The sequence below is a fragment of the Heptranchias perlo genome, chromosome 23 (assembly GCF_035084215.1).
Source record: "Heptranchias perlo isolate sHepPer1 chromosome 23, sHepPer1.hap1, whole genome shotgun sequence".
NCBI classification, from domain to species: Eukaryota; Metazoa; Chordata; class Chondrichthyes; order Hexanchiformes; family Hexanchidae; genus Heptranchias; species Heptranchias perlo.
The window spans coordinates 13282117-13307829 of record NC_090347.1 but is presented as its reverse complement, the minus strand read 5'-3'; the positions used below and the strand labels follow the sequence as shown (position 1 = coordinate 13307829).

Sequence of the window (25713 nt, the reverse complement as noted above, 5' to 3'; positions counted from 1 at the left end):
ATTGAACAGGAGGTAGAGGCGATAGTTGGGAATCTTGTGAATCGACTATAACTCAGGGCTAGAAGGGACCCTAAAAGGAGGTTACTGGATGGTTGAATGTAATATCCAAAAATAAGAAGACCTGACAGAGATTAATGTTGTGAAAAACAAACTATAAAGGAAAAGGTTACAGTCAAACACCAAGTTAAAGGAACAACTGGGTATAAATCCACAAAGCTGAAAGGTTACCACATTCTGTGCAGAGGGTCGCTGTTGGGAGATCTAGAGGATATTGAAGAGGATAATTTTGGAAGGACTACCACTTAAGTTACTCTGTTAAGTTTGCTGTTTCCAAATGCAATATGTATGTAATAAGAAACATCAAACAATATTGGCATGAAATTAAAAATCCTACTTATGCCACTGTCGTGCCATATGTGATATATTACTTCCAGTCAACAAAAAAAATCTCTGCTGATGAGCAAGATTAACTCTTAATATGTATCTTCCTCTCTCTATCTAAACCTGGAGCACCTGGACTGAAAGCACACTCTACAAAGTACAAGCACCATATCAGCAAATACTAGCACACGGATTCAAACACTTGCACACACACTGTGCAAAGTACGACCACCCCATGAGCATTTACCAAACACTGATGAAGAAGCTCAAAACTGGGTTAAGAAAGATTTGCATGATGCAAGCATTATAGACTTCAGGCATGTAGTAAATAGTTGAGTTAAAAGATCAGTGGGTGTATTGGAGCAGCAGCAAGATATGTTCTTTCCAGAATGTAATAGATCAGAGGTTGGGCAGTTTCCAAAGCTTGGTCTCGGAGATATAGACAGTGCTGGAAAAGAGAATGGCTGCATTGGAATCGAACATAGTTTGTCATCCAAAACAGTGGCTTCAGTAAAATCCTCTAATTCACAGATGTAGCTACATTGTACACAGCTCTGACTGCTGCATTAAAGGTGAACGAGCTCTAGCTACTATTGGAAAGGAATTGCAATCATCGCTAAGAGAAAGTTTGGCAGAGGTGAGGGATGTCACTCAGTCTGGTCTCTGCAAGGTCAGTGAGAGTATTTATCATCTGCCAATTGAAATTATGCAAGGTCTGCAAAATGACAGACGAGTCAGATATCTATTATGTCCACACCGCCCGGCAATGTTTTTCTTCTTTGCTAGAAAGTTATATAGTGCTCCCTTTGCTGCTTATGTTTAGCATCTGTCAATCAAACTGGCAGATGCCTCTGGCTTTCTGGCTAGCATGTTTTAAGCAACATGAATTTCCTAATCTTAGTTGTCAGAAACCAACTAATCAGCATGTACCTGCAGTAATGGTCAGTTTTAAAATCCCTCAAGTAGCTAATGAGTTCTTTAACGAGTGTAAAAAATGAAAATGGAGTAAATGCAGCTGGTTAAGTGACAGCCACTGAATTTTGTCAAACAACGGCTGAAATCTTCACACATCCAGTTTGATGGCAGATGTTTTCTGGCCCCTGCTCGGAGTCGTAACTGCTATGATGTTAGATTCAACCTCCTCAATCAGGCTCCACTCAGCCCTTTGTAACTGCTAGTGCACATGAAGTACAAGATGCTCGATTGTAATTTCATTGCCCTCTAAACATCAGCCTCTGCATAGTGAAACATATATGTGACAAACTAGTGTGTGGAGCCCTCACTGTAAATCAACCAGTGGAGCAAATAAATGACCTGCTTCCACAAATATTGGACGAAGGCACTGACTCACGTAAAATGGTTCACCTCAACAATTAATGTAATATTATCACTGTGCATGCCTTAACTATACACAGCCGTTCATCAATTTTATAGGATTCGTCTCTTCAGTTCAGTCAGAACAATTGTACAAAACTGTGCAATGTCCAAATGCAAAGAGGCTGACTCGGTCTTACAGGAGTAAATTTATTATCTATGAAGTAACCCCATATTCAAATGAATCAACCTCCAGTATGAGTGTATTTGATGCATGTTCAAAACAGTCTCCCTTAATTTATTCTAAAGGGGTTTTACCAGTCCTGGCATTTGAGGTGGGGGTGGGGGGCGGTGGGGTGTTGGTCAGAAATATCTTAAGCTATCATTTCAATAAGTAACCATAGTCCCCAAAAGCTAGCCTTTCAGTCAGTTGTCCTGTTCAAATAACCAATGAATCATATATGTTGAACTAGGGAACTGGGATAAAGCTTACTTTTTTCAGTATACTCTGACATATTTTGTGATTACATCTATGTGAAGTTCTTTGGGACATTTTTCTACTTTTAAAAAAAATTCTATAAATACGAGTTATTGTTGTTGCAATATCATTTAGATTTCCCCAACCCCCTCCAGTCATTTCTATTGTGTTTTTTTTTTCATTTTAGTGTTTACAGGGAATGTCTACAGAATAAATACAGGAGGGAAGTGTGGTCTACAGGAAAAGTCTGGGAATTCTGCTGTTCTTCTTTATGTGAACTGCCAAGCACGTGGTGTGATCTAATGTGTTAAAACGTACAAAATGCATCAGAACATCACTCGTTTAATATTTCACAAAAAATTTATTTCAACCATAAAATAAGACATACATTATTAAAAAAATCTGTACAATTGGTGATCTGTGCAGTACAGTAGGAAGACGTCGATACGAAAAGGCTGCATAAATGGTACAAGTACAATAATCAAGGACATCGTCAAAAACATAGATTGTTCAAGCTGCAAGTGTTTCTAGGGAAAGCTAAGGAGCTCATAAGACAACAAATCTTATTGGCTGAGAGGTGACCACCATGCAGCACTAAATAATTTAAATGGTCGAGAGCAGCTATATTTTATAGACATTACAGTACTTCACAATTTTGTTATCCCAACATGCCTTGTAGGAAGGCCAAAAAAATATCTCTTTCTTTTAGTAGAAATATTTTGTACAAAGAGTGCATGAGTGTTAAACTAGCTTGTCAAGTCTTGACAAGATTGCAACATTCCAAATTCTAACCAGTTTTTTTTAAAATGCCATTAAGATATTCTATGAATTTTAATTTTACGTCATGCTTAAATAATAAATAATGAAAGTTCATAGTTGTAACAAACCCTATTAAGCTTGAACAATGTTAAAATCAAGTGACCTGCGCTAACCTGCAGCATCTAGGTTCTACTGGTTGATACAAGGTACTGAAAAAAAAATTGCCAGTTTTAATCCTCCTGTGGCATCTTACTTTGAATCTATTTACATTTGGCTTTAAATATGAAAATATTTGTTAAACTTTTATAAACTGTACATTTTTTAAAAACTATATATATTGCAAGAGTTTTTTTTTGTAAAAATGCTGTTTCTTTTTCCTGATAAATATATGCATCAGGCAACAGAGACCTGAAGTGTTCAAGAAAGTTTTTTTTTAATTAAATGTGCTAAATTCTCTTCAGTGAAATGGCAGCATTTTGCAGGCCGAGTCCAAAGTGGTATAAGCCAGCTCCTTGGTGTCCTGCTCTTTTCCGTTGCTTTATTTGCTGGTTTAAATACTCTTTGGTTGAAATTCCATTCCGAGGAACCGAGGGATGCAGTTTTAGCAGCATGTGCAGTATTTTTGCAATTTTTATACTGACCGATGGCATCCATCTTCAAGTTGCCTTGTGCGTATTTTCTCTCTGTACTCAACTAAATCAGTCATTCATGTGTATTGTTTATATATCTTTTTCTCCCCCCTCCCCAAGCTCATTACTGTCCGCCGTTCTTCATTTCTTTAGGACCGATAACCACTTGTACAGTGAAAGCTGCCACTTTCTTAAACAGGTGATTGAAGTCCTCCGGGAGTCTGTTTGCCAACAAAGCTATACTTAGATGTGGCAAGAAGACCACTTGCAGTTGGTATAATGTGCTGACCCCGCTTTACTATCTGCTTTCAGAATGTCAGTAACCTTTAACCACAAACTCAAAACAAGTTGGAGTTTTTCTAACTTTTTTCCCCCAAAAGAATACTGGTAATGGAAAAAGATGTTCTGTATTACTTCCAATGCCCTTAATATTCAGCTTAGAAATGAATATTAAAAGCGCTTTTAAAAAAAAACTGTGCATATTACCAAGCTAATGATATTTAAAGATTTAATACCGGAAAGTTCAGTGACCCTTTTCACTATTACGAGCTGGCCTGAAGTTAATTCTGCTGAAATTTTATTGAGGACCTAAAGCTGTTCTTTCATATCTGTTGCATGGACTATCTATTATAGAATAAGTAAAGGGCCTGTGAACACTTGGGGAGATTGGTCCAAGTATGTTGACACAGCTGTAACAGTCTTCTTTCTATGAAAAACCAGTTCTGGAATGTAGGGAGACAGACTTGAACTAGTGCTGTGACATCAATGGCGGCCAATTCAGCTGAACAGGTGTGGGGAAATAAAAAAAGTAATCAAGAAACAGGGAGCGCTCTTTCTCAAAGAGCAGACAATGGAAAACAAAAGATTTAAAATCCTTTGGAACTTTCCATAAATCTTAACTTGACCTCTCCACAGTTGCCGCCTCTGTGCAGCTTAATTCAGGTGAGAAGGTCAGATAAGCCGCAGATCCTCCAAAAGGTTCTGAGGGCCAGTACCATAGAGCTTGCTCACTGGGAGGGTTGCTTCCACTTGACTCTGATGTGAGCTAGTTTGCTGTAGCAAATCATCCCACGTAACATTCCAGAAAGCCAGCAGTGAAGCTCACATTTGTTTCTAGTAGAAGTGGCAATGGTACTCATTTGGTTAATTGCTGGACTCTCAGCCAAGGTGGTTCAAGATCCAGGTCTCAGGACAGTATTGTCCATTACCACCGTCAACCATGTTTCATTTGCTATCAACCAGAATGTTTCAAAAGAGCAGTTCCATCTTGTTGGGTGGGGGAGGGGGAGGGGGAGGGGGGGGGGGGGGGAGAAGGACAAGGTGGAGGAATAACTTTCCATCATCTCACCACACTCTAGTCACAACACTTGCCGGGTGATTACAAAACTGCACTGACAACAGCTGGGAGGTCTGCATGCCAAGTCATTCCATCCCTCAGCTGAGAGACGATGTGGGGCAGCAAGAGGATGATGAATGAGCAAGATGAAAGACTTTTTTTTAATTGTTTAAAGTGAAAGAATGTGCTTGGCAAATTCAAGTATCAGCTTTGGGAGCTGAACCTTCCTGCGTTAAGATTGTGAGAAAAGCATCTCAACATCTATGGCAGTGGGCTAGCCAGCCATGCTTGCCTTTTGTTATCAGTTAAACGTGACTTTAAAATTGACTTTCTTCTATAGTCAACCATATCATGAGAACAATGGCCAAAGCATACGTTTTGGCCAATGATTATCTTAATGTACTTAAAGTCTTTCTGATTAATAGTGAAACTATGAACTTCAGAGTCAGTGTGGTGATCAGTCAAAATATTTATATTAATCTGTACATGAGCCACGACTATCTAGAACTAAGTCAGCCCATTCTTTGGAAACTAAAATAGGTCAATTTTGAAGAACTAGCAGAAAAAAATATCAAACCAAGTTCTAATTGATGGTATTTAAAAAAAAACATAGGAATCATAAATACTGATTTTTTTTGTTCACAATAAATCAATAGAAAACCTATAAAATAAATATTATTTAAGCTGCAGCTTCACTTATTAACAGCAAGACCTTTGTCTATGAAATCATTCTGCAGTGGTCACTGTTCTTTCAGGTATTTAGTTAAACCATTCAGAGCAGATGAAAACCTCTCTTAGGTCTACAAGTTTCTATTGAAAGCCATCTTGTTCGGTGTAGATAATGTTACCAGGTTAACTTACATCCATCCAGTCTTTCCTGCAAGTTCAAGTTTTGCCTTACGTTTTATGTATGCTACTACATACGGTATTATGTGCCTCCTCATCACATTAGAAATTATTATTAGTGCTTTGTTTGAAAGAACTGATTTCCTGCTGTCTCTACAAGAAGGAGGGATGGGCTTGTGTAGCAGTTTCTTTGAGCAAAGCCTAACTTTAACAGTACCCTTCTTGGTTTGCGGTTCCGGGCACAATATGCTTTGACAGATACTCTCTTTCAAAATAAAAGATACTTTAGGTGTTAGATTTCGGATTCTCGCCTCAGTGGGCGAGGCTCTAATGGAACAGTGGCCTGATTATGGTCCGTGTTAGTTTGCGACTCTGTGCTCGGACTCTCGGGTGCCCCGCTCTCACTCTCATCGTCTTTGTTCATGAGCGCCACCTCGTTTTCATAGCAGAAAGTGTTTGGTGTGGAGAGTATGTATTTCTTTTCTGCCAAGTCCCTCGCACTACAAAGAGGTGTATTGGGCACCTCGTAGGTTTTGTGAAAGCGGGAATAGTCAACTTTGTAGTAGTTTTTCTCCTCAAAGAGCACTGGCTCAAATCGGTGACCCCAGAGAATTTCACTGGCGAGATATGAGCTGCGACACTGAGTTGTCATTGCTGTAGCTTCCACCATCCCTTCAAGAATCACTACTATTTCAAAGTCTGAATTGTCCAGATCCTGTTTGCTCAAATCATAGAAAGGACTGTCTTCATCAATTTCATGTACTATAGTTATAGGAGACACCAGAAATATTCTATCTATTCCGCTATCAAAGCCTACATTGATGTCTACTTGATCCAGGGGTATGTATTCACCCTCTGGTGTTATTCTAGATTTAAGCAGCTGGGCTCGTACGTGGGCCTCCACCAGATGGCTTTTGCGTAGATTTCCAACCCGCCACATTAAGCAGAGTTTTCCGTCTCTCATAGCTATCACAGCGTTGTCACTGAAGATGAGGGTTTCATTTCTCTTTTTTGGTTTGGCCATCTTCGCCATGACAGCACCAATGATGAAAGCATCAATGATGCAGCCCACGATGGATTGAAAGACCACTATGAACACTGCTATGGGGCACTCTTCTGTCACACAGCGGAAGCCATAGCCAATAGTAGTCTGGGTCTCGATGGAGAATAGAAATGCAGCTGTAAAGCTTTTGACCTCAGAAACGCATGGTTTATGCTCTCCTTTGTAATTATTCTTGTCCAAGTCACCATGCATCAGTGCAATAAGCCAAAACATGCATCCAAACAACAGCCAGGACAAGATGAAGGACATACAAAAGATGACCAGCATCCACCGCCAGCGGATGTCCACACATGTTGTGAAGATGTCCGACAAGTAGCGTTGCCCCTTCTCACTCATATTTACAAACTGAACATTGCAATGGCCATCTTTCTTCACAAATCTGCTCCGACACTGCTGCCTGGTGTGTATTTTGCTTTTGCCATTGCCGTAGCCATTGGCAACTGCCATCGTAGCCAGCTTCATTCCGTCTTCCTCTGAAGACACAATGCTGTAGCGGTTGGCACGCACGCTGCCCATTGCCAACGCCTGGGACTGCTGCGTTTCTACCTTGGGATACAGTCTTGAAAATTTCTGGAGCAACCTTTGAAGAAACAGTTTTGAACGTTCTAGAAGAACACACCACGTCTGTGAAAGTAGATCTCCACAGGTATCCTTGGTTCCACCAAGGAGTCTCCAATGTAGATGAGCACTTCGATATCCAAGAATCTACTGTAATTCAGAACTCATTTGAGTATGATCTGTTAAAGAAACAAAATAAAATAAAATTTACTATCAAATAAAATCATAGCACTCCAATCACTGTCAAAAAGTTTAAACAATTCAAGTAATTTATAGGAAATACTTGCGAATGTTACTGCAATGAAATGGCAAAGAAAACCAAAGGGCTAATTAAGGTACACTAGCTTTGCACACTAATCTCCAGCGAATAGAGGACACCAAGCCCATACCTTCGTATCAAAGTACTTAATTAATTTGTTACATACTAATACAAATTAGAATTCTTGTCCCAATCTTGAATATTGATGATTAAGAATGGAAATTACATGATGTACCATTGCAGCAACGCAAGGACGGCCAAAACATTTGCAGCACATGTTAAATTAGGACATCGGTTGTAATGGATCAATGTTATCCAATTAACTTGAGCACAATCCAGCATTGGTGTAGCGACGGACGCACACAACTGTCTAAACTTTTGGGCTTGAAAAGATTGAACCACCTTACATCAGATTTGCTCCGTTACATAGTATAAATTGGGTTGTGGTACAGGCATGCTGAAATAGCAACGTTACAGTTTCTCAAAGTGTCTAAACCAAACACATCAATCTTATCTTACATGAGATTAAAGTGAGATTAAATACAAATAATCACCTCAGTCTAATTATATGCAGCCAACAATACAAGTGACGTAGTAATATGCCTTCTTGTTTCTTTCAGTTTGAAATGAGCTACGAAGAGACCGTTTCAAATCTAGTTCTACTCTATTGTATATTTTTGCAGCATGAAGGTGCTGTATATTCAGCAGCTCCTCGTATTATTATTTTTTATATAAACAGTTCACAACTGGATAGAGTATTTTAGTAAAAACAATGCTGTTTTACACAGCAGATTGTTAAATACGCCACTTAGTTTATACGAGTGTACGATTTTACTGTGTGTTTGCCAAACAACTCCTAACCACAATAAAAGAATACCAATGAAATACAGTAATGCAACTAATTTTAGATCTCAGCACATTAGACCCGCAGTGCTTTAAAATGTTGTGTCTGGAACTGATGATCACTTTGGAATTTCAACTCAGACCCTCTTGCTGCTTTCATTCTTTTTCCAAACTTTTTTCTCTCTCAGTATTGAGGAAATGGTAGCTGCAAGTTTTACAATTAAAGAGTGATATAGCTTACAAACCTATTCACATAAACAGAGCTGTGTAAATTATGTCTATCAAAAGAGTTTATTTTTAAACCAAAATGAGTGAGTAACTTGTAATGAAACTTGACAAATCTAGATGCATCTAGGATTGAGAGCTGGGAATGTGTTAGAAAGGATGACACAGACTACAAGGAAGTAACACATCAAGGGGTCCAAATTATATTTTAAACTACCAATGTGAACCTCAAGTTGTTAATATTATTTGAACTATGTGAGATATTATTAGCTGAGAATATTTATATGGTCAGACTTGACTCAGTGGGTAGCACTCTCACCTCTGAGTCAGAAGGTTGATGGTTCAAGTCCCACTCTAGGTAGTTGAACACATAATCCCGGCTGACACTGCAGTGCAGTACTGAGGGAGTGCTGCAGTGTTGGAGATGCAATATTTCAGCTGAGACGTTAAACCAAGTTCCTATCTGCCCTTTCAGGCGGATGGGAAGGATCTCGTGGCACTACTCGAAGAAGACCAGGGAGTTCTCTTGGTATCCTGGCCAACATTTACCCCTCGAACAACATTAAAACAGATTATATGATCATTTAACTCGTCGTTGTTTATGGGACTTTGCCATGTGTAAATTGGCTGCCGCGTTTCCTACATTAAAGCAGGGATTACATTTCAAAAGCGCTTAATTGGCTGCGAAGTGCTTTGGGATGTTCCGAGGTCATGAAAGATGCACTATTACTGCAAGTTCTTTCATATATAGTATATATAATGTGTGTATATCAAAAAGATTAGAGAGGAGGGAGACCAGTCATTAGCACATCTTTCCATAGCAACCCATGGTCTCCCCTCAATCACAGCATCTAACTGCCTTTTGATTGATTCCAGGGCTTTTGCCACCATTACCTTACCCAGAGACCAGTCCAGGTATTAATCACTCTTTGCATCCTGTAAACAATTTTACAACACCAAGTTATAGTCCAGCAATTTTATTTTAAATTCACAAGCTTTCGGAGATTTCCTCCTTCCTCAGGCAAAACATTTGCCTGAGGAAGGAGGAAATCTCCGAAAGCTTGTGAATTTAAAATAAAATTGCTGGACTATAACTTGGTGTTGTAAAATTGTTTACAATTGTCAACCCCAGTCCATCACCGGCATCTCCACATCTTTGCATCCTGGCATCAGTTCAGAACTTTCCATTAACAGTTTTTACATTATGTCACCTTCTCCTACAGTCAAGGTTTAACTTGAAACAGTACTCAAGATTGACCTTTCCTTTTCCACTTAGTATCTTGTAAACTTTTATAATGTGGCCTCTCATTCTCCTTTCAAGGGTGAAGATTCATCTAACCTTTTCTCCCATAACTCAATCCTCTGACACTAAGGATCAGCTGACTTTGATATTTCTCCTGTATTTAGTGACCAGAATGCATTCAGAACTCACTTGTGAGTTCAGATTCCATTCGCTTTTGTTGCTCCACAATGACTGGATCACTATTGCTCCCAGATCTCCTTCAACCTCTCTCCCTGGTTAGTGTGACGCCAGTGATTTGATGAGCCCTCCATTCTCCTTCCAGTGTGAGAAAGACCCTGCATTTATCTGCATTGAACTTCATCTGCCACAGTTTTGCTTACTTACAAAGTTTTTCTTGATCCTTCTGTAATTCCTTGCCTGGCTTCGTCAGCCTTTCTAACCCCCCCTCCCCCACCCCAGTTTAGGTCATCAACTATATGTGTATTCCCCCATACCATTTATTGTGGCATTCCACTCAATACACCCACCTAGCTCGACATCACTCTTTTAACCAATACCCCTGCTCCTTTCTTTCAGCTGATTCCTTATCCACTTCCGAGTTTTGCCTGCGACACCCACTGCCTTATACAACATATATAGAAACAGCTGAGAAAAGGCGACACAATCGGAGGGAGAGAGAGCAAAAGCATATGAATGAGACTGGCGGAAAGTCAGTCAAACATGGAAAGAGATCAAGAAAAAGATAATTATAGCGAAATGATGAGAGAGCAAAGAGAGACGATACCATTTACAAAGAGCAAACCCCTTCTACCTACAATTACACATGAAATACAGTAAGAAACCTGTCGCTGCTTTTCTCGACAGAAGGTGAAACTATTCTGACCCACCTCAAGAGACCTAGAGTTCCTTTGAAGTTAAAGCCAGTCAGTGTTGAAGTAATAAGCCATTAAACCGGGTCTTTGATATCTTTTATCTGTTCGTTTAATATTTTTTGTGAACTGAGAGATGTGTGTGTCCTTCCCGAATTATTGCTTTGTGATCTCAGATTGTTGGAAACTATAAAGCAAGAGGCCTAGGGAGCAAGTGCGAGAACAAAGCAAAGATACCGGCTGTAACTGGGACGAAAGATCCTCACGGCCAATTCCATTGTGCTAACATACACTGTTCAGATCGTTGTAGAACTTTACTTAACCCAAGTCAAGCACACGCATTAACAATATTGATTCTCTTAATACCTAGCTTTATACTCAGTGGCGAGCCTTCCAGTTGAATTAGCAATGCAACTCAAACCAGCTGGTAAGCTGGACAGAGTAGTCAGGAATTCCTCGCAGCCCTCAACATTTGAGAACTGCGATGCATATGCATTTAAGATCATGCCAGGACATGCGCAGAAAGGATCTTACTCGTGCAGTGTTGAATATGTTGTAGTTAAGACATGTTTTTGTGCTGTTCTGCTCTAGGAGAAGCTAGAGTCTACCGTGCGGACCTCCAGGCATTAGTTTGTCACAGGTAGGCAGGAGAGCAGGCCCTCAGACAGCAGGTCTTTCAAGCAAAGCAGTCTAACCTTACTTCCGTCGACCACCATCAGCAATAAGAACTGGCAGAACGGGATACTTTCAGAGGCCCTTCACACGGTCTCAACCTCAGAATAGCGCCTTCCACTACACCAACATCAATTTTCCACTTTCTGCATCAGTCGTCCTAATTGTCTCTCTGGTGAGCTTCCCAATTTTGTGATAATTAGGGGTGAGGGTCTCTGCCTACAAATTCACGCCATGGGATCAGCGGGGGGAGGAGACTCGTCTGTCTGGGCTGGACTCAAACCCAGGCCCTAGATGTAAAGTGGCACTATGCCAACTCACTGTGCCATCCAGCCTTCTTCTTACTCTCTCCCTTCTGCCTAAACCCACTTCTTAATCTCTCTCTCTCGAGCCCACTTCCTGATACTGTTTCTAAAGCCGCTCTATCACACTACATTCTTTTTTTCAAACGTTTCTGGTGCTCTCTCTATGCCTATTCTTTCTCAAACTCTCTCTCTCGCTCTATCCTTCTTCCCTTAGTCTGTTTCAAGCCCTTCCCCTGGCTTTCTAACGCGGTCTCAATCCTCTCTCAAGCCCTCCCACTTTCTTCTTACGCTCTGACTTCTCCCACACACTTGTCTTCCTGTTTACCCCTCCATCCCCAGCGTCACCTCGTCCGAACCCTTCTTTCCCATTAGCGTTTCCACAATCCAATGGGAGGACAGCTACCTTGCTGGAAATATAATGATGGAAAGAAACAGTTAAAACGCCATCCCATGAGGCACTTTCCACACGGCTGTGTGACCACCCTCTTACTGTATGCCAGCAAAACTAGAAGGAAATGGACTTTTGAAAGAAGGAACTAAAAATAGCAAACGTAGGCATTTCTGTCTGCACAATGTGGAACTCGGTAAAGCATATCCACTCATTTATTGTGGGGGGTTTTAATAATCGTCAGTCTCTCTGTTCCAGTTGTCACGTTGCACTTAGCTCAAACACCCTTAAGTGTTCCAGTTAAATATTAAAGTCATCTCTAACAATGCTGCACATGAGCTGTCATCGAGTACTTTATTGTACTGCACCCAAATTGTAGAATGTCATTGAATGTGCTTGGAAGCTGTTTTTAATATTCCCATCTGTTCCCGAGTGTGTTCCTGGTTCCTGTCGGCGTCCAAAGCTGTAACAGGCTCTTGGCGTTTCCCCGCTATAACCTCAGATCAGTGTCAATCTTTCCCCGCTATAACCTCAGATCAGTGCCAATCTTTCCCCTATATAACGACAGGTCAGTGCCAATCTTTCCCCGATATAACCTCAGATCAGTGCCAATCTTTCCCCGATATAACGACAGGTCAGTGCCAATCTTTCCCCCATATAACGAGAGATCAGTGCCAATCTTTCCCCTATATAACGACAGGTCAGTGCCAATCTTTCCCCGATATAACCTCAGATCAATGCCAATCTTTCCCCTATATAACGGCAGGTCAGTGCCAATCTTTCCCCGCTATAACCTCAGATCAGTGCCAATCTTTCCCCGATATAACGACAGGTCAGTGCCAATCTTTCCCCGATATAACGGCAGATCAGTGCCAATCTTTCCCCGATATAACCTCAGATCAATGCCAATCTTTCCCCTATATAACGACAGATCAGTGCCAATCTTTCCCCGCTATAACGAGAGATCAGTGCCAACCTTTCCCCGCTATAACGGCAGGTCAGTGCCAATCTTTCCCCTATATAACGACAGGTCAGTGCCAATCTTTCCCCTATATAACGGCAGATCAATACCAATCTTTCCCCTATATAACGACAGATCAGTGCCAATCTTTCCCCGCTATAACGACAGGTCAGTGCCAACCTTTCCCCGCTATAACGACAGGTCAGTGCCAATCTTTCCCCTATATAACGACAGGTCAGTGCCAATCTTTCCCCTATATAACGGCAGATCAGTGCCAATCTTTCCCCTATATAACGACAGATCAGTGCCAATCTTTCCCCGCTATAACGACAGGTCAGTGCCAACCTTTCCCCGCTATAACGGCAGGTCAGTGCCAATCTTTCCCCTATATAACGACAGGTCAGTGCCAATCTTTCCCCTATATAACGGCAGATCAGTGCCAATCTTTCCCCGATATAACCTCAGATCAATGCCAATCTTTCCCCGCTATAACGAGAGATCAGTGCCAACCTTTCCCCGCTATAACGGCAGGTCAGTGCCAATCTTTCCCCTATATAACGGCAGATCAGTGCCAATCTTTCCCCGATATAACCTCAGATCAATGCCAATCTTTCCCCCATATAACGGCAGATCAGTGCCAATCTTTCCCCGATATAACCTCAGATCAGTGCCAATCTTTCCCCGATATAACCTCAGGTCAATGCCAATCTTTCCCCCATATAACGGCAGATCAGTGCCAATCTTTCCCCGATATAACCTCAGATCAGTGCCAATCTTTCCCCGATATAACCTCAGGTCAATGCCAATCTTTCCCCCATATAACGGCAGATCAGTGCCAATCTTTCCCCGATATAACCTCAGATCAATGCCAATCTTTCCCCCATAAAACGGCAGATCAGTGCCAATCTTTCCCCCATAAAACCGCAGATCAATGCCAATCTTTCCCCTATATAACGACAGATCAATGCCAATCTTTCCCCGATATAACGAGAGATCAGTGCCAATCTTTCCCCTATATAACGACAGATCAGTGCCAATCTTTCCCCGATATAACGAGAGATCAGTGCCAATCTTTCCCCCATAAAACGGCAGATCAATGCCAATCTTTCCCCTATATAACGACAGGTCAGTGCCAATCTTTCCCCGCTATAACCTCAGATCAATGCCAATCTTTCCCCGCTATAACGACAGATCAGTGCCAATCTTTCCCCCATATAACGGCAGATCAGTGCCAATCTTTCCCCGCTATAACGGCAGGTCAGTGCCAATCTTTCCCCGCTATAACGACAGGTCAGTGCCAATCTTTCCCCGCTATAACGGCAGGTCAGTGCCAATCTTTCCCCGCTATAACGGCAGGTCAGTGCCTTCATACAAAACCTATTTGCTCTTCCACATTGTGCAAGACCAATACTCATGCCAGCTCACCGACGGTTACCTCATCACCCCCCCGGGATCATCTCTTCCCTTGGTTGGAATTAGGTTCTGACTGCAGCAGGAACCAGCTCTGCGATCAGCGCGGATGGTGCTCAGGGCAGCATTTCCCCAGCTGACGCCATCGATTTGCTGTCGTGCACTTGTTGCTATTTAACCAATTACAACAACAGCTCGGTCATTAGTTCCAGTCCGTGAGCGATGAGAACAAGCTGGAGCACGAACACCGGGTACTGGTGACCATCGTCCCAGGGAGATTGCCGGAAGGAGGGGAGAGGGGGAGGAACGAGGGTGGAGAGTCGGAATCGTGAGGGGGAAAGGATGAAGGGTGTGAAACGGGAGGTTCTAGGGTGGAAAGGAGAAAGGTAGAGGGTAAAGGTATGGGCGTGAAGCAGGAGGGTATTGGAAGGTGAACGGCTCAGTCTGAGGTTGGGCTGAAAGAGTTTGCCTCGTATCTAACCTCCCAACGTCCAATTCTTGTCCGAATTCAATCTGTACCTTAACTCTCACGCACACGTGTTATTTGGCAGTCAGACTCACATATCTAGGCTGGAACTGGAATTTTGAACGTTTTTTAAAACAATAACGAGATATCAATATAAATATTAAAACCAAAAAGGATTGGGTTTTGGGAGGAAGGAGCGGCGAGCATATGAAGCAGAGCTTGAGTCCTCTTTATGTTTTGCTTTGACTGTTCGGGATACTTTATTGATTCGCGTGTGCCCGATCTCCAGCTCCCTCGTACTTTAGTGGCCGTGGACGAGATGAGTTGTCCCAGTCTCCAGGAAGGTGCCCGAATGACTCATTCCACGCGAGAGAGAAAAAACTCCTCTTGAGATTGACGGGACCGGTTGTACAAAACTATTTCAGCCGCGGGACAGACTTTCCCCTCCCCATTCTGTGATGCCACTTTCAAAATATTATTTTGCTATTAACGCCCATGAAAATTCCGAACTTCCTACTTCAGCTGCCAAATAAAAAATAAACTGCTAGCAGAGCAGATCAGACGGCCCAAATCAGCACTGCTCCGTCCGTTTCAACACACACTTGACTGGGAGAGGGGAGGGAGGGAGTGCTATTCCGCTCTTTTAAATAAAACCTAATTTAAAACAAGGTTGAGATGGGACTCTCCTTGTCAAAACTTTTAAAAATAATAATAAACAAACCGGGCGCAAAAAAAAACATGAATCCTAGGATATTCATGTTTTTTTTTGCGCCCGGTTTGTTTATTTTTTTTTAAACCCAGCCATCAAAGCACCTCGTTTCATTTTACTCATTTTGGTCAATGATCTGCTTTAGCGCTCAGTACAGCAAAACCGGTGGTCGAAAATGCAGCACCGAACTGATGCAACAACGCCGCTCCTCAGGTCGTTTCTCTCCCCAACAAGAGACGTCTCTTTTTTTTTGTTTGCATTTTCCGCTCATTCCCCCCTCCCAGCAGAAATGTGAAATTCTTAAACATATGAAATATCGATAAAGACAGCCCGGTTCACCCCACACCCCACGTTACGGCATTCAAACGCTTTGCATTAATCCAAAAAAAAATCTGCTTTACTCGCGTGTCTGGATAGCTGTTAAAAGACATTTTAAGCATCTGGTGTGTCATCAGTGACAGCAAATCTGAAAAATCAGTGACTGGGTAGAAGAAAAGACTGATCTTAATCCTTGGTTACCTGTTAAAATGTTTGCAGAGAGAGTGTGTAATTTGAGATCCAGCGGCTGTAACCTGTACTAGTTCGGAGTGAGCAGTAACTTTTTTTTTTGCACGCGTGTATATCCTGCCCTGTTGCGGTCTGTGTCTCATCTGATTCTGACACCACTCAGTTCTCTCACAAAGATATAAAGCGCGCCGGCTGCGACAGCAGTCCCGCCTCCGAGACACCTTCACACCTATCAATGGGCCGCCGCGCTGACTGACTGCCTCCTTCCCCAATCACCGATAAATCGCTCGTTTCGTCCCTCCCTCACCGTCTCTCTCGCGTCGATTTCAACTGTTTGAAACTGACTATTGCACTTGCCAATAGGACTGGTGCCGGAGTAAAACCCTTTGTGATTATATATATATATATATTTATATATACAAACACATATATAGATATAAAAATTACAGACCACATGGCGAGCAATGAAAATAAAATAGATTAAATCACACATTTCTCATGCTTCAGTTAACTGAGAAAGTGTCCCTTGCTGATCGATCTGTGTATTGATCAACCCCAGCTGTATATTGATCAGGTTGAAGTAGTGGAGTCTCTTAGTTGCACATCTCACTGCAATCCTTCACTTACTACAAGTACCGTGTAATTATCATAGTCTATCACCCAAGTCTGTGCCATTCATTCGTCCTCCTTTTCCTTAAACGTTGCCAGTACCGGCTACGAATTCTAATCAAATATTTGGTGCACACTGTTTAATTTTTGGACTGTGTATTTTTTTATTTTATTTCCAGGAATACCGTGACAGGGCATCAGAGCCAAGATCCAAAGCATGAAAGAGATTGGGAGCTGCTGCAGCAGACTGTTGATAATATGCCCGCTGGCAAGACCCCCGCTCCACCACCACCACCACCTTTTTTTTCCTGTTCCTTAAATCTCCCAGACTGCTGTTTGAAGATATTCCCAAGGTGACTTTCTCATAGCCTTAACGTCCTGTTTAGTTGAACCTAGTTCAAGCCATCAATCTTTTTTTTCTGGGTTTATTAAATAGCAAAGGCGCCCGATGACAGAAATGACAATGTTGAAGTGATCGGTACAGTAATTGTTTAATAAAATGCGCTCTCCAACAAGCAGAAAGCAATCGAACAGCAATGCAGCAAGTAAATTCAGCACATCCTTTAGAGCTGTGCCTTCACCATAATGCAAATTGGCGGCTTGAACATTTTTAAATATGAACTATTTGCGAGGTCCAAATCAGAAGAATGATTGACAACCAGCTGCCTCCGATACTTGGAGTTTGGGGGGAAAATGTATATGAAAAATGGTCATCTTTACATTCAAGTTAATGAAATCGACGCTGAAGCGAGCAGAGGTGTTTCGGACCCATTCGGAGAGCATGAGTGAAATTTCTGCACAAATACCAATATATCTATTTTAAAATCACAGTAACAGCATTGCGATTGACAATCAATAGATTTACAATGGAGCAGATATCTCAGAATCGATCTATTTAAAGAGAATCAATCCCAGACTTGTGGCAATATTTTAGAACACGCCACACTCAAAGGGTAGACAGTCTCCGATCCATAGGGAATGACCGGCTGAGTGTTCACTGGCATCAAATTTCTACCTGGTTAAAGATAATAATTATGAGGGGGTTTGATAGAGTAATAGGAGAAATTGTTTCCACTGACAGGAGGCTCGGGAACTGGCTAAATAACCTGAGGGGAGCTGAGGAGAATTTCTTCAATGCAGAGAGTTGTTATGATCTGGGAACGCGCTGCCTGAAAGGCTGGTGGGGGCAGATTCAATAGTAACTTCCAAAAGGGAATTTGGATAAATCCTTGAAAAGGAAGGGCTATGGGGAAAGAACAGGAGAGTGGGACGAATTGGATAGCGCTTTTAAAGAGCCGAATGACATCTTTCTGTGCTGTATGATTCTATAACCGGTTTGTATAACAAATAAGAAAATAAAATCACCTGCAGTGTTTTATCTGTGAGAAGCGGTGCGCCTGTTGCTATGGTACAGTCACTCTCAGTCATTGTAAAGCGGTGGGCGCTGTGCTTGTAGTGGAGAGCAGGCAGAATGTTTATGGTGCACAAACCTGGGATGTACATCACTGTTTCTATACTATTGAGCTAGCAATGCTGCAGCAAGTAGCGCCAAATCCGCTATGAAGAAGCTTAAATTATGTCAAAACGCTTCATCGAGTGGTCACACCTGCTTTTGGCATTTCGCAATTCGCATGCAATAAACGCAGTACTGGGAACTGCATTCCGGCGCCTTACAAAAAAAAACCCTTTTACATTTAGCACTAATACATTCGCATTGGAAAGTAATAGAAATAGATGGGATACAATAAAGTAAATAACAGAAAGTTATTGGGGTTTTCAATCGTGAACATAAAACATCAGTTTAGATTAAACAAATTCTTCATACAAAAAAAAGGCTATCAGCGCCCTTTAAATATTCAGAATAATCTCGCAGTGTAACAAATAATCCTGAATTTATGATTATTTCACAGTGGAGACTACAACTCGTGCGAGGTTCGGGTTCCAGTTATCTGATACTAACAAGATTAAAATGGAAAGCTATTAAATGTTAATTCCACCGTGTATTTTGCACATACTCATCATATTGTAATTAGAGGCTAAGAAATGAACAGATCCAGTTAAACTAACAATTTGTCAATCTGAATGACATTTAGATGAACTAATTTCTCAAGTATGTTTACAGCAAGCCTTCATTTAATAAATCTTGATATTTATTCTGGCCTTTTACGTAATTGCTGCCCAATTTTTTTTAATACTTTGATGTTGCAAAAAAAAAACCGCCTTTGATGTCTTTTATTTTTTTGCGGTGAACAAGTTGCTTGTAATCCTCTTGTTATCCCACAAGGTGGCGCAAGTGCGAGGTCCCTGAGTGTTTGATGCGCTGCCGCCTCTGCTGGGTCAGTTTCACATCAGTCTTTTTAGGGACGTTTTAGTTTCCGAGAAAGAAACTATTTTTCCAAGTTTCCAAAAGTAATATTTATACACAAATAAATGCAATAAGAACGCTTGATCTGCATGTGGTCGGTTTGAATGCTCTGAATAAGGTTGCAGTTTTTAAAAAATGAGATTTTACTCACTCTGTTTTTAAAGGAGCGCCACTTTCATTAAAATAAAGTTTCCTTCAAAGCAGCATCCCACCCGAACATGATATTTTACTCATCATCGCTGGCAGGAAGGCCAGCCCTCGGCTTGGAGCTTGGTTTCTGATTTTTACTGTGGCCCTGCTCTGAGATCCTGGGACACCCCAAACTGTCTCTGCTCTGAGGTCCTGGGACACCCCAAACTGTCTCTGATCTGAGGTCCTGGGACACCCCAAACTGTCTCTGCTCTGAGGTCCTGGGACACCCCAAACTGTCTCTGATCTGAGGTCCTGGGACACCCCAAACTGTCTCTGCTCTGAGGTCCTGGGACACCCCAAACTGTCTCTGCTCTGAGATCCTGGGACACCCCAAACTGTCTCTGATCTGAGGTCCTGGGACACCCCAAACTGTCTCTGATCTGAGGTCCTGGGACACCCCAAACTGTCTCTGATCTGAGGTCCTGGGACACCCCAAACTGTCTCTGCTCTGAGATCCTGAGACACCCCAAACTGTCTCTGATCTGAGGTCCTGGGACACCACAAACTGTCTCTGCTCTGAGGTCCTGGGACACCCCAAACTGTCTCTGATCTGAGGTCCTGGGACACCCCAAACTGTCTCTGCTCTGAGATCCTGGGACACCCCAAACTGTCTCTGCTCTGAGGTCCTGGGACACCCCAAACTGTCTCTGCTCTGAGATCCTGGGACACCCCAAACTGTCTCTGCTCTGAGATCCTGGGACACCCCAAACTGTCTCTGCTCTGAGGTCCTGGGACACCCCAAACTGTCTCTGATCTGAGATCCTGGGACACCCCAAACTGTCTCTGCTCTGAGGTCCTGGGACACCCCAAACTGTCTCTGATCTGAGATCCTGGGACACCCCAAACTGTCTCTGCTCTGAGGTCCTGGGACACCCCAAACTGTCTCTGATCTGAGATCCTGGGACACCCCAAACTGTCTCTGCTCTGAGGTCCTGGGACACCCCAAACTGTCTCTGATCTGAGATCCTGGGACACCCCAAACTGTCTCTGCTCTGAGGTCCTGGGACACCCCAAACTGTCTCTGATCTGAGATCCTGGGACACCCCAAACTGTCTCTGCTCTGAGATCCTGGGACACCCCAAACTGTCTCTGCTCTGAGGTCCTGGGACACCCCAAACTGTCTCTGCTCTGAGATCCTGGGACACCCCAAACTGTCTCTGATCTGAGATCCTGGGACACCCCAAACTGTCTCTGCTCTGAGATCCTGGGACACCCCAAACTGTCTCTGCTCTGAGGTCCTGGGACACCCCAAACTGTCTCTGCTCTGAGATCCTGGGACACCCCAAACTGTCTCTGATCTGAGATCCTGGGACACCCCAAACTGTCTCTGATCTGAGATCCTGGGACACCCCAAACTGTCTCTGCTCTGAGATCCTGGGACACCCCAAACTGTCTCTGCTCTGAGGTCCTGGGACACCCCAAACTGTCTCTGCTCTGAGATCCTGGGACACCCCAAACTGTCTCTGATCTGAGATCCTGGGACACCCCAAACTGTCTCTGCTCTGAGGTCCTGGGACACCCCAAATTGTCTCTGCTCTGAGATCCTGGGACATTCCAAACTGTCTCTGATCTGAGGTCCTGGGACACCCCAAACTGTCTCTGCTCTGAGATCCTGGGACACCCCAAACTGTCTCTGCTCTGAGATCCTGGGACACCCCAAACTGTCTCTGCTCTGAGATCCTGGGACACCCTGCTGTTCCTCTGAGTTGCTCCTGGGCTCTTAAGCAATGAGGAAGTAGAAAACTGAGAGACACAGAGGCCGAATCTAACTGCCTCTGCCGGATGGGATGGTACCCCTGAAAACTGAGGGACTGGACTGACCACCGCGTTCCCGCTGCCAATGCGCCCGCCGATGTTTTGTTGGGGGCTTTCACGAGGACAGCACAGGTGCCTGCCAGGAGCAGCAGCTGGAGTCAGCACAGCACGAAGACCTTCCACATCTCCAGCCTGCAGCAAAAGCTCTCCGGCAGCAATTAATAGCTTCATCTGAGCTACTCCTTCCTCCCCCCCTCCCCCCTTGTCCACCCCACCCCACCTCCCACCCCTGCATTAACGGTCAATTTCTGTACTGATGTTTGGGAGGGGTGGAGTGAATGCTGGCGCTTGTTCTCGAGGGTTGTCCCCTGTCCAACCCCTAGGCTTCTGCTGCAGGATCTGAGTCATCAGGTTTTTAAAAATTAATTCTCTGGATTTGAGCATCGTTGGTAAGGCCGGCATTTATTGCCCATCCCTAATTGCCCTGAGAAGGTGGTGGGCCTTCTTCTTGAACCGCTGCAGTCCGTGTGGTGAAGGTTCTCCCACAGTGCCGTTAGGCAGGGAGTTCCAGGATTTTGATCCAGCGACGATGAAGGAACGGCGATATATTTCCAAGTCGGGATGGTGTGTGACTTGGAAGGGTGCTTGGAGGTGATGGTGTTTACCGTTTACCTGTGGCCTTTGTTCTTCTAGGTGGTGGAGGTTGCGGCCTTGGGAGGTGCTGCCGAAGAAGTCTAGAGAAAGGGAAGAGGGACAAGGTTTCAGAACGACACAGGAAGGTTAGGTAGCAGCAGGTGAATGGCAGCACTATGCAGCACCAGGTTGCCATGTTACCTGTATGTGTGAGGAAAGAAGAAAGACGAGAATAATAGGCAGGCACTCTACTGTACGTGGCCTCCAGCCCTCGCCAACCCCAAAGCTCCTCGAGCTGCCTGCGCCGAGGATCTGAAAAACTATCCCCTCCATCCGGGTGAGGGCCCAGATGGAGGATGGCACTTCAACTGGTTCTGGTCCCTTCCCAGCTGTTGTGTGCCAGCTTGATTCTGCTGAAAGAGTGGGAGCGAGTTGGTGTGCGGTGCCTGAGAAGGGCTATGCAGATGTGCGAGGCAGCTTCATGCTGAGAGGGAGCAGCAGTGAGTCATGGGCCTGTGCAAGAAAGTGGCTCCAGTGTGAAATGTGAAGCAGTCAGCAGAGGAGTGAAATGCCTCCCAGCAGCTACCAGTAAAAGCAGAATGCTGTCAGCGCCTGTTGTCAGCGCCTGTTGTCAGCGCCTGTTGTCAGCGCCTGTTGTCAGCGCCTGTTGTCAGCGCCTGTTGTCAGCGCCTGTTGTCAGCGCCTGTTGTCAGCGCCTGCTGTCAGCGCCTGTTGTCAGCGCCTGTTGTCAGCGCCTGTTGTCAGCGCCTGTTGCGAGGTCAGCAACAGGTGAGTGTGTGATTAGAATGAGATGGCGAATTGGTGCAGTGTCGCCTCATGATTGGAGAAGAGGCTGGAAGTGTTTGTAGTGCTGAGGGGGGCGCGCGGGGGAAGTGCTGTAAAAGGATCTAACACTGAGAAATAGAGATAGCCAGACATCATTCTCACTCTCGCTGTCTGAGATCTCTGCGTTCCTCCAATTCTGGCCTCTTGCGCATCCCCGATTTTCATCACCCTACCATTGGCGGCCGTGCCTTCAGCTGACTGGGTCCTAAGTTCTGGAATTCCCGATCGCCCAGCCTGGAGTCCGCCGATCCTGAAAATCCTGAAAAAAGACGAAAATCGAACGATATTCACGACAGACACCAACTACCCATCGTGGACTGGAGTTATACTGCATTCAGTTGCAAGCCCATGGCAGGCCTTGGAGGGGGTTTCCCGCTACTTAGCTTTAGTGAATTCCAGAGTCAGATCGGGTCCTGATCTCGGATTATACTGGCACTTTTGCATTGATGTGCACCTAAAACCACTTTCGATCGTTGCAAAAGTGAGATTATAAATGCTACATTATATTGATATTTCCATTCTTCCACTCACTCCTGTTCGTTGATGCTTTTGTTTCTGACTTTGTGGATTTTTGCTCTGGATTCTCCGTACTCCAATTTCCAATTTTTTTCCCCTCTCATTGCTTTCTCTTAATTTTCATTAATGCTTGACTTTGTTCTCCTGAGTTCTGTCTTTCTCACTCCTATGAACTGTTTTGTCTCTTTAGTCCTGTTGGCTCTGTGTGGGTTTTTTTGATGCTCTGTCAACTTTTTGCCACCTTATCTCCTGCCCCCTTTGGAGCACATCGCTGGAAGAATCATTTGTTCCAGAGAGGCAAATGTCAGCACTGAACGGGCACAGAATAATTTGCTACAGTCTGGGAAAATTGCACATGGATGCAAAAGTAGGGCTAAGTCAACCATGGAAGGTCTGGGGATTGGGAAAATGTAAGATGAAGACTGGTAAGAGAGGGTAGGCCCATGACCGGTGAGGGGTCCTGAAGAAAGGGATAGGGGCAGGTTGAGCAACAATTTTACGGGAGTTGTCCCTAAAATGGCAGAGGGGGAGAAAATTAAAAGAGAAGGGAATGGAAAACTGTCATGGCTTCAACAGATTTCCTCAATTTCATTTTCTTGAGGCATGTGTTCCGGTACTTTTATGTAAATGGATATTTATTGAGACAGCTTTTTAGTGAACGTGAAATTTCAACCAAGCCACATGACTTGCACGCTACAGATGTGTCAGACACATGGTAAAATCACGGCTTTTAATTAAATAGATAGATAGAACCATAGAACCATAGAAAAGATACAGCACAGAAGGGGGCCATTCGGCCCATCGTGTCCGCGCCGGCTCGAAGAACAACCATTCTAATCTCACCTTCCAGCACCCGGTCTGTAGCCCTGCAGTTTACAGCACTTTAGGTTCAGGTCCAGGTACTTTTTAAAAAGAGTTGAGGGTCTCTGCCTCTACCACCAATTCGGGCAGCGAATTCCATACACCCACCACCCTCTGGGTAAAAAAGTTTTTCCTCATGTCCTCTCTAATCTTTCTGCAGGACAATGACAGATTGGTAATAACTGAGGTTTTAAAGAGTTAAGATTCAAAATTAGATGCACTTTCTAGGAATTTGGTGATAATTATGCGGGTGGCTAAAAGGAACAATCTCACCAATGATCACAGCCTGGATGGGAAGAGGGTTGAATTTGCCACGGTGATTGAACTAATGGAAACAAAGTGTCAACTTTGAATGTCAGAGAAAGATTAAAATACACAAACGATTTTACCATGCAAACTGATAATCTGGAAGTTCTTACCTTGACCTTTACAACGTTGCCTGGAGATGTCCTCCCACTTTGAAGAACTGTGAGATGTTAGTCAAGCAGTTTCATTGTGTGAGGAGAAAGTCAAGGAGGCTGTGCTATAAATACAGAGGTAAACAGTGCTTCATGTAGTGAGAAACTTTCTCTTTACTTTCTAAATAACACCACCGTAACTCTGACCCAAGTTACAGCTGCAATTGATCCCAGGAAAGCAAAAGCAGGCCCCAACCAACATTTTTTCTCAGCTCCCAGTAGCATACAGTACCTGAAAACCTACAACACGTCGAAAGGGTGGAATTTGAGTTGGTGCGTCGGGGGAGGGGTGAACGTGGTTTTCCGTAGAATTGGAAAATTATCGGATTTTGCCAGCGCGAGGCGTCTTGTGGAATACTGCTGCTTTTCTCAGTGACACAGCTTAGTGTCAGGACATCCCAATTACAATAGGGCGGTTGAGTGCTCTGCTATTGCGATGTCAAGTAGGGCGTAGGCTTCACCACAATGGATCCATTTCCACCATTCAAGGCTTTTTGAGGACCAAAAGAAAGAAAAGAAAGAATTTGCAGTCATACAATTGGATAAATACTTGAAGGGGAAAACATTGTGGGGAAAGGCCAGGGGAATGGGACTAATTGGATAGCTCTTTCAACGAGCCGGCACAGGCATGATGGGCTGAATGGCCTCCCTCTGTGCTGTATAATTCTATGATGAAAGGCAGAGTACAATGGCTATCCTTAATCTGATCTCTGGTAATGTTCCTATGGTAACTTAACTATTAGAATATTACTAGTTAATTGTTATTTATAATAACTTGATACCTGAAAGAGTTAAAGGACTGAAGATATTTAGTACTGAACAAATATGCACCACCTGAAGGCAAATACATAATGAATGATGTGGTCCATTTTTGCTATCAATTGAGAGCCATTGCTGGACACATTAGATTCTTTTCGTATATAGAAGAACGTTTGCCTCAGAAAATGATGTTGGAATGTTATTTGAATGAGTCTTGTGGAATTTTAAGTGAGCTGACAGAACAGACAGTCAGTACATCACCTTTGACAATACAGGCGTCCCTCAGTACTGCACTGGAATTGTCAGCATAGGTTATCTGCTCAAGTCCTGCAATCGGGCTTGCCATAACCTTCTAACTCAGAGGCAAGAGTGCTACCAACTGAGCCAAGCAGTAGGCTTATACAATGGATTCTCACACATCATTACCATTCCAAATTTGCCAGGAGTTAAATAAATGTACATTGATTATATTATAGCCCGGTAATCAACTATTGATTA

General features: G+C 43.4%; 1 protein-coding gene across 1 annotated transcript; it reads right to left on the bottom strand.

The window, feature by feature from the left end:
- Nucleotides 1-2514: 2514 nt before the first annotated feature.
- LOC137341108 (inward rectifier potassium channel 2) lies at nucleotides 2515-7494 on the bottom strand. Its single transcript, XM_068004034.1, has one exon. The coding sequence runs from the start codon at nucleotides 7320-7322 to the stop codon at nucleotides 6036-6038; it is 1287 nt and encodes a 428-aa protein (XP_067860135.1). The 5' UTR covers nucleotides 7323-7494; the 3' UTR covers nucleotides 2515-6035.
- Between the last annotated feature and the right edge of the window lie 18219 nt (nucleotides 7495-25713).